Source organism: Chinchilla lanigera, unplaced genomic scaffold, assembly GCF_000276665.1.
Source record: "Chinchilla lanigera isolate Chin_1 unplaced genomic scaffold, ChiLan1.0 scaffold00002, whole genome shotgun sequence".
Taxonomy (NCBI): domain Eukaryota; kingdom Metazoa; phylum Chordata; class Mammalia; order Rodentia; family Chinchillidae; genus Chinchilla; species Chinchilla lanigera.
In genome coordinates this window covers 9,696,669-9,706,980 of record NW_004955403.1, presented here as the reverse complement: position 1 = coordinate 9,706,980, position 10,312 = coordinate 9,696,669, and the positions used below count along the sequence as shown (strand labels likewise).

Sequence of the window (10,312 nt, the reverse complement as noted above, 5' to 3'; positions counted from 1 at the left end):
GAGCAGTAGCTTTTTATTATTTTTAACTATCTAGTAGAGCCAATGCCTCATCTTTATTCACCATTTCAGTTTGGGGGAGATTTTTATATTAACCTTCCATATTTTTCACTCCAATGAGCATACGAAGGATTTTGTCATGTTTCATACTTTGAAGAGCCTATTAAGGTTTTGACTGGCATTTTATTTAATTTACTGAATCTAGTTCTGAAAATTTCTTGTCTCGTTCAGTTGTATATTGTTATTGCATTTCATAAAAATTCATTACTTCTAATGTGTTTTCTGTCAAGTAATATGAGTTAAAATGGAAACAATAACATACTAAGATATGTGTCACATTAGTACAGAAACTAGGTGCAAGTGCTCTGTGCATGTGCTTTTCCTGTGCAGTCAGTTCATTCCAGGCACTTGATGTATTATATCTCATCACTTTCAGTAAATTTACGCTGAATTGGCAAAAACACTAAGAAGGTTTTCTTTTGAATATTGTGTGAATAGCCCCTGCCTTTATAGCAAATACAATTAATTGAAAAATTGACATTAATGAAATGATCAGTGCAGCAGTATAAAGTATAGTAAGCTGTGCTATGAAGAAAAAATACAGCATGCTGAGAAATAGGAGAGGATAATCTGTCTCAGCTGCGTTGTGGTAAAGGGTGAGGAGTTTGGGGAGGACTTGGGGAGAGGTGGCACTGAGCAAAGCTCTGGAAATCAGAACAGGAAAACTGGGTAGAAAGAGGATGTGTACGAACGGTCTGGAGGGAGATGAAAACCCAGTAAGTTTTGGGGAGTGGACAAAAAGCCTTCTGAGGGGAGCAAAGACTAAGGCATACAGTGGCCTAAGGAAGACAGAGGTGGTCAGGTCAGGCCAGAACCTTATAATTTGAAGACTGTTGTCTTCATATGAACAAATGGAGACCAATTTAATTGTATCTTTAATTTGAAGATATATATATATATATAAACTTTCTAGATATTTTAAGATAAATATATGTATTTGTGTGTGTGTTATGTGTGTCTCCCATGAGTGGGGTGGGGTAAGTGACCTGTAACATACTCAGAATTGTCTTTCAAATTGATAACTTGATCATCTGATTGATCAAAGTGATTGATCAAATTGACTGATGACTGATTGTCATAGGAAGAAGGAGTCAGAAGACAGAAAGCATAAACGCCTGCAAATCTGTTGGGAGGTTACTAAAAGAGCCCAAGTTATGTGGACTAGGACAGTGGCAATGAAAATGGAGGGAAAAGTATGGCCTGAGAAAATAATTAGGGACAAATTGAAAATACTTGTGATATCATGACCCTGGCATAGGGAGAGTGAGATAAGTGACAAGAATAGCTCTTGGTTTCTAGCATAAGTGGATGGCTATTGTCCAAGAGACAACAGGGAACAGACCCTTCTTTGAGATAGAAATATCAGGATCTGTTTTTGAACTTACAGAGCTGCACATATCTCTGAAAGTCGAAAGAAGATGTTGAGCTAAGCATTTAGATATCCATTTCTCAAGCTCCAAGGGTACGTGCATTTGCCACTGCTGACTTAAAGAAAACCATTACAGCCATGGGCGTGGATAAGGGCAGGTGATGAGAGATCACGGAGTACAAAGGGAAGAAAGCAAGACCGACCCTGTGCAACATCAACACTTAAAAAATTGGAGAAAATGATGCATTGGCAAAGCAGGTTGAAAAGAAATGTTGCTTTTGAATGAGCTGGTCATTTTGATCAAAAATCAGCTTGCTGGCATGCCCGGGGCTTTAAAGGTTTGGGCTTGTTGCTGTGGGATCATGGCTTTGTTTACATGTTGAAACTATGTTCCCACGTTGACTTTTTAAGTGTTAATGCATAGTCTTTCCTAGAATATGCAGAATTTCAAGGGAAAGATCTGTCCTGAGATATTCTTATTCATGGTGAGATGGGAATTCTGGGGGCAATGGTTGCGATCGTTGCTTTTTCCAGACTTTTCCTGCACTGTTTTTCTCACATATAATCAATTCTCTTGAGAAGTGATGCTTTCGTAACTTCCTTGAATTTCTTCTCAACTTGGAACACAATTGCTTTGACCCTGAACAAACTTTATCAGATTTTGTATTATGAGTTTGGAGTATTTTAGCATAGTAAATACTTTGTTATTTTTTCTTTTATGTCTTAATTTCTGTTACTTTGAGGGACATCTATTTGTCTTTTTAATAAGTTAACAAATTAGTGTTATGATCCTCCCCAGATGTAGATTATGTTTGATTAGGTAGATTCTGAGGTGCCTTTGGGACACTTGTAAGTAAGACCACTTACCTGATAAAATAATTAGATCCAGAACATAAGCAAGACATTTAAGGGCTTTGAGTTGGTTAGACAGGCTTTATTTATAGCATTTCTGAGCCTCAAATAAGAACTGATATTTCGGTAGTTATTAACTGTTTCCCAGAGTTTTGTGGGATTTTTTTGGTTTCATGTTTTGTTTTTGAGACACGGTATCCCTGTGTAGTCCAAGCTGGCCTTGAATTTGCAATCGTCCTGCTTCAGCCTCTCACATACTGGGATCACAGGCATGTGCCACGATGTCAGGCAAATTATTAGTCTTCTTACTTAATAGAATCACCACACATTTCTGGCTCACCCATCTGAAGTTATACAGCCTGTGTAGGTTGGACTTGAAAGAATGTCAACAAACTCAAGTATCTTTAGCTATATAAATACTGAAGTCAAAGACATATTGCTCAATAACAATGAATTTGTGAAAAATTTCATCTGAAATAGATATTGAATGTCAACTCTAAAAATATTTAAACTAAATTCATATGTGACAGTATTGATATATGTTTCACCATCAATTTGTTCAAACATAAAAAATTTGCCTTTTCCTTTGTATCGGTATGACTTCTCTGATATTTTTGAAGACCATGATAACTGTCACACTGCATTTATGGATAATAGCACAGATAGACTTTCATTTATAAGGCAGTATATATATATATATATATATATATATGTATATATATATATATATACATATATATATGTGATGAAAGGCATTTGTTGTATCTTTTAAACAAATGGCAAACAAAGAATACCAACAACACCTTACTTGTCACTGTTGTGAATGAAAGAGAGCTAATGTGTTCAAATGAATTCCAAAAAACAAAAAAAACACTGACATGATAAAAGCGTGCGTTTAATTTGATGCTTTGCAGAGATACATGACCAAAGTTGTGTGCATGGCTTGTTCCTTGGGCTGCCCCTTGTTTATTTTTAAATAAGAAATTAAAATAGAGCCAACAAATGCAATTAAGAAAAAAAAATCTCTTGAGACACCAGGGGACCTGCATGTCCTGGTCTAAGAAACATGAAAGAATTACAAAGCACAGCGGGTACAGTATGACAGCAGAGCACGCAAAGGCACTGGGACACCACTCTACCTTTCGGAAATGGGGAGTCTAACAGGTACGTCTTCACAAATGTCATTGATGAAACAGTCTTTATTTTTTAAAAAAGAATTGTAAAGAAAGAATTTTAGCACCATCATTAAAGGATATCATCATCATTATAATAATAATTTTTAGCCCTGCCTATCTCCAGTCTTGGAATAACAACAGAAGCATAGCACCTTTCAGTATCTAAAATATAAACAAGAAGAGTAAGTCCATCCCAGCTTCTAGAGATGAGGTAGCTCATGCTAAGAAATGTCGGGCCACTTTGTCTATGCAAGTTCAAAGGCCAAATGTTCTAGTCCCAGTCATCACATTCGATGAGAGACAACTCCACAAAACTGGGTTTCTATGACTTTTTCTTCCTTATAGGCTTCAGGGTGAGATTGTGCATGTGGAAGACTTTCAACTATGGGACCTGAAAATGTGTTCATAAAGACATATATGCAAATTATTTTGCTCAGTGTCTTCTTGCATAAGAAAATACAGATGGAATAAATGCTCTACCTATGCAATATCTCTCTGCATTGACAGAACGCATCAAAGGGGAAATGGTATTGTGAAAACTGAATAAGAAATGAGTCTAAACATATCAGTTTTTACAAAAATTTGAGAAGTTGAAGCAATTTCACTTTTTCTACCTGAAGGTCCATTGAATATATATTGTTTAAAAATTCCATTGAAGGCAGTGAAAAACTGTTATTTTTCTTTTAAATTAAAGATTCTCTGTAACAGTTATACAATATCCATATGTGGATGTGGGTTTCCATTACAAGGTTAAACATTTTTATTTTCATTGGTAATCTGGGAATCAGAGGTCACAAAAGAGCTCTACTTTCTAGTTTTAAAACCGCAGCCAAGCAAAATAAACATGCATTGTGGTTTTCTATACCCCACTCTTTAAGCTATCTGCCAGGAAGAAGAATTTCCTCATAAATACTAAGCATTGTTTTCATTGCATCGAAATAAATTGAAGAAAACAGATCTTTATTTATTTCATCAGTTTACTTTTTTTAAAAGGTGGTCACTGTCATTGGTTGCCTTAAACCTAAACTTTTGTATTGAAAAATATTTTAGGTCAATTAAAACTTGAGAATTGTCAGTAAAATAAATATTCTGAAGGGTAAGGAGGCCAGGCACTTAAGATCATATATACAGTGCTGATGTGGAATCAGCCATTACTTCAAGAGTCTCAGGATCAACTTCAAATAGTCAAAAGTTCTCATGAATGGCGATGGTCATCGTGAGAGTGTTGCACAGTGCTGGTCTTTCTGGGCTTGTGTTACATAAAGCACACTGGCCCAACTTCCACGCCAAATTCCTGGTCTGGGCTGCCAATATCCACAGGGGCAATATCTATGATGGGCAGGCGTGCCACGTTCTGTGTTCTGTACTCCAAGACAGTCTTGCCCACATTTCCATTTCGCTTCTGGAATTACATGATACAATGGATGAACAGTATATTCAAATTTTCCCAATGAGGCTAGACAGCAACTTACCCAGCTGATTTTTACAGTGTAAAGGCAACGAGCACTACTTCAAAATCAGAGCACTGGTGATACGAAGCAAAGCACTAGCACATAGAGCGGGTGCTCTTTTCTGAGCAAATTCACGGTTCAAATAGTCACAACCTAAATTATGAAAGAACTTTTTGTCCTATAAAAATGAAACTATAATTCACCATCCCATATTTGTCTTCTTTTATATCTGGATGTGCCATTTTAAAGACATACAACTCAATGATTGACTATACATTTTAGAATCATTTTAGAGTTTTATTCTAATTAAATACCTTAGAGAAGAACGAGAGAGAGCTGCAGACAAGCAGGATCCAGTCCTAGGGATCCAGTTCGCTCGTTCCTATGTTAGTATCTCTGACTCACTTCATGTGCTAATAAACATTCACATTTACCTGGAGAGCAACTACAAGCAAAATGTTGCCGTGTTTACACACAAGGTAGATTTGTCCCGAATTCTAGTGCCGTACCACTATCTTTAACAAGAACGGATTTCTTTTCTTCAAGCAGATCAACAATAGTTCAGAAAGTACTTACAGAGCAAGTGTCTTGAAGAACTATATATCTGAATCTAATGTTCCCGTCTCCCTTGATTGCCAAGTCATTTGCGCCTTTGAGAACCACGGCTTTCTTGACGCTCTTGGTTTCGTCATCCATGTATCCTACGCTGTTTTTACAGATGTAAGTAATGTTCTGAGATGCTTCTTTTGATAAAAGGCGCAAGAAGGTCATCTGTGTAATGGCAGTATTAGGTGACTGGTAGTCTCCGTAAGTGAACTAAAAGAAGAACAAAACACAGTCTTGGTTCCATGCAATCCTGAAGGATTTCACAATGCTTTAGTTGGATAAATTGATTGTAGACAAATCAACTTTGAGGTGCATTTCTTTAATTCTTGTCATATAATAAGCTACTTTGTCTATGTATATAAATTATATTAATATTTCTATACACATTTACATCTATCCTTATTATGTCAAACAAAACATGATAAAACCAATAATAATTATAATTTTCCAGAGAAAGGTTAAAAATTTTTAAATCTGTCTTAATCACATATAAAAATAACTCATTAGTTTTACAACTAATTGTACTAAGAATTGAACATTAGCTGTTAGAATAAAATTCTATACTTGCCAGAAATACAAATTAAAATTTGTCCACTTGGCAAACTCAAAATTATCAAAAATAATTTCCCATAGGCTCTTTCTATTCATTTCATAATTTATGCTTTATTTCCAGTGCTTATATTTGAGTTTTACATAATATATCAAATTACATTTCAATTGCTTAAATTTACATTTTTTAATTTCCTGTTCATTAAACAATGGTAGATTCTGGCATATCTTGCACACACCCACAGGGCTCTCACATCATGTTTATTCTGAGTGAGTTCTGTGAAAGGTTAACAGCAGAGGTCAGAAGAAAATTTTAGAGTTAGGCTGGCACAGTGAGATCTGGGATAACATTTTCACAGTACAACAGGAAGCAGCAAAGCCTGATGAGACTTGGAGTATTGGACCATGTAAGAAATACAGAGTATATCGAAACTCTGAGAATATTAATAAAGTCTATATAATTACAACATGCCTTAAGTTTAATACTGCAAAGTTCACAAAATGATTTCAGTATTAAAATGATATGATACTTATCACTTGTTGTGTACTAGATACTACACTAAGCACTTAGATTCACACAGAGACTATGGGGTCCGTACTACACTCTCACTGTAAGCCAATAACACTAAGGCTTCAAAAGGTTCGATCACTTCAGGAAGCCCAACACCAGTAAGAGCTCCAGCTAAGTGTCACCAAGGTCCCCTGAAGCTAAAAATAGCAACTGTCTTTCAACTGAGGCAAGACCACTTCACAGTCAGTGACAAATACATTAGAGGAATTCATATTAAAAATAATTACTTCTCTACATTCCAGCAGATGAAACAAATCATAATTCAAATTTCATTTCAATTTATCTCATGGTAAGACTTTTTATGCACAGATATTGCAGTTGTTACTGAGAATATATCACTTAAAACTAATCATGGCAAAAAATAATAGCATATCACACTTCTCAACAAACACAAGGAGATGATAAACAATGAAAGCAAAGACTACAGCTGAGTAAGCATATTAATTACCTGAGATCCTCTGTTCATGTCAAGGCCATACCATACGGGCTTATTGTCAGGAGATCTGCTGGCCCACCAAGTTTTAAGGGGGATAGTGGATGGGTTTGCTGAAATACATGTTTCCCCTGTTTCCATATTGCAGTAAACTTTGATTGCATCTTCAGCTGATCCCTGGTTAGGATCAATCCAGTATTCACCTATTTACCAAAATAGAAGTGTTTGCTAAGTGAAGAGAATCTCAAAGATGTTCTTGAAGCTCCAGATTAATTAACTCAGGCTTTGAAAATATAAACTCATTGATTAAAGACACATGGGTGGAGTCTTTCTTTATGCTCAGCATGGTTCTAAGTCACTGTGTCAAGCAATGTATGTAAGGCTCAAAACATCTATATGAAAAATATTATTATCCCTCATTTTATTGGAAAAAATATCAAAAACAGATAACCACAGTGTGTGGTTTTGCCAAGATAGATGTGTTCCTATTACTATCTAAAATCAATGTTTGAAAAAGTTAGAATGTAGTAATATATTATCAAAACTAAGAGTAAAGTAAGTATACCTAAATTACATTTAGCATACTACACATAAAATCATCAGTCCCTTTTCAAAATAAATCTTCATACATAAAGGAGATTTTTGAGATATATACCACAACAGTGTGTGGTATATATCTCAAAATACGGTACTAAATACAGTAAAATAAATACATAAAAATATAGATTTATGTATATATATATTTATGAAAACAGGAGTTGCAAGTAAAATAAAACAAGAGGGAGAGGATGGAAAGTATAGAGTTGAGAATAACATTGCCCATTCTACAAAAGAAACATTTTCACTATTCTTGTCAATGGTCTTTCCAAAGTTAATTGAGATGCTTAAACATTTCACAGCTCATTCTTATGGTCAAGGATATCTGTTCTCCAGTTGCTATGAGAACAATCAAGATGATTGTTCATCTTTAGGCATGCTTATGCAACCAGAACAGAACCATTATTCCATGCTAAACTGTAACGGAGTCCTGCTGGCACAGGTTCCAACAGTGTGATTCTTGGAACATTAAGTTATGTGAAAGGAATTCCACATTCAAACAACTTTGGGAAATAATATGTGCTTTCTTGTTCTCTCAGCCAACAATTTATATTAGCACATTAAAATTGAGAGGTAAATAGATAGGTTTAAGTAGATATAGACAGATTAGATATAAATATATAGATATAGCTATAGGTACAGATACAGATATAGATATAGATTCAGACAAAGATATAGATAGATATATTGCTTCTACTCCACAAAAATTGCCACTAATTTAAATTTAGGAGTTCCAAATGGAAATGGAAGTACTACCATCAAAATAGACTATCAGTGGTGTATATCCCCTGTTACAGCACATGCCATCCTGCTCGGTAATGTTTACATAACTGTCTCCACCAATAAACTAGAAGCTCTGTGGCATGCTTACCATTCCATCTCTTACATCACTTACTAATTAAAGAACCGATGAAACACTTTGGCGTGCTGTGAGCACAACACCAGGAGAAAGGCGCTCCGCCTGGCCACCTGCACTCACCGCTCTGCTTGGCGGAGTGGCAAAGCTTCAAGTCATCGCAAGTCCGGGCGGGGTGCTTCCTGGAGCCATCAGGGCTGCGCATGGTTTCGATCTGACTGCTGAGCGACTTCAGGGTGGCGTGCACCCCTGGGTCAGTTTTGTTTTTGTCATCAGGAGCAGCCTGATCTTCAGTAAACTCTGGAAGTGGATCTGGCATGCTCTCATCGTAGTGCCCCATGATATCCCCAAGAGCAGCTGTAAGGTGTCCAGGGGGACCCGGAGGGCCAGGTGGGCCAGGCTCGCCAGGAGGACCCTAGTTAAGAAATGGGAATGATATTTCACACACTGCTTTTAGTTTTGTTTTCCCAAACTGGTGAGATGCAGTACAGAGGGAATTTACAATGGGACACTCCAATTCGATGGTCCTGAGGGACCAGTGGCCTATGCCCTCTTGCAGACAGACAGAGCTGCTACCAAGCTGTCTCCCACCAGAGGGAAGAAGTGCTGCCTGTCTCTCAGTCTACGTATTTGCTTGTCAGAATCTAAGATAAATAAAGGTCAATCACATAATACTTGCTTTATAGCGATCTGTAGATAAACAGATATACGGCTATAGAGATACCCAGATGGATTGCTATACAGATGTACAGCTATATGGCTATGTGGATATATAGCTATATAGAAATACGAATATGTGGATATACAGATGCAGATTATTTTTATCCAAGGTCATCGTGATTCAATGCATTCCAATCTCAAGGGGAAAGAATTTTTTTTTATATCAAAGACCTCTGAACCACAAAAATAAAGTTAATCCAAAGCCACGTAAGTCAAAGGTACTCTAATTCAAAATTTGTTCTCTGTTCATAGAGAAAAGGAAGCATTCTTTCTGACCAAATGACATGTAAGCCTATTGGACCCACATGGAAAAAAATGAATTTCTTATCTCATGGTATCGTAAAGATAAAATAAGGAGGATAAGGTAAATAAGAACAAAGAAACACCAAAGAAGGAAGCGTAAGTCCCCAGTGAACACATGCGTATTAGCATGCGGGCACATGGATGGTACATGATGCTTTTCAAATTTCTACCCCCAAGTTCAAGTTATTAGAATTTTTAATAAAAAGCTTTCAGTGAAATCTCCTGAGAGTCATTTTCAGTAAAAAAAAACTTCAATATTGTATAGTTCATTTGCCAACATTTTCGTACAGTTTTTATGAATAGCTACATCTGACAGATTATTTAGAACAGCATCCAAAAAAGCAACTTATGCAGGTTCAGTCTTGTGTGAATTCTAGGTTTGTTTTCAGGGTCCCTTAAGTCTCTTGTCCACCTGGCCTCACAGACATCATTGGCTGGAATCCCCCCTACTCACACGGACAGCATTTCCTGCACGCAGACCCTGTGACTTTACCTCTGGGCCTGCTTCTCCTCCGCTGCCACGCACACCGGGAGGCCCAATCGGCCCAAGCGGACCAGGGTTTCCTTCTTTGCCTGATGGACCAACTGGGCCTGGAGGACCCTGAAAGAAAACAAAGGCTGTATTTTAGATTCTGTGAAGAAAGAAGTGTGGAATGCTTCTCTCTAATCAAAGAACGATTGTACAAGTGGAGCTATGACAAGGATTTCTATTTCTGATTCGTTTTCTTGATGACTAATACATGACCTTCCATCACTTTGTCACATTGTAATTT

General features: G+C 36.7%; 1 protein-coding gene across 1 annotated transcript in view; it reads right to left on the bottom strand.

The window, feature by feature from the left end:
• Positions 1-3,152: 3,152 nt before the first annotated feature.
• Col5a2 (collagen, type V, alpha 2) overlaps positions 3,153-10,312 on the bottom strand; it is a 141,428-nt gene continuing 134,268 nt past the window's right edge. Inside the window, exons 50-54 of the mRNA XM_005373323.2 lie at positions 10,033-10,140; positions 8,640-8,931; positions 7,079-7,266; positions 5,481-5,720; positions 3,153-4,855 (exon numbers count right to left, since the gene is read on the bottom strand). Of these exons, the coding sequence (XP_005373380.1) occupies positions 4,709-4,855; positions 5,481-5,720; positions 7,079-7,266; positions 8,640-8,931; positions 10,033-10,140 (975 nt within the window). The 3' untranslated portion in view covers positions 3,153-4,708. The remainder of the gene's footprint in view (positions 4,856-5,480; positions 5,721-7,078; positions 7,267-8,639; positions 8,932-10,032; positions 10,141-10,312) is intronic.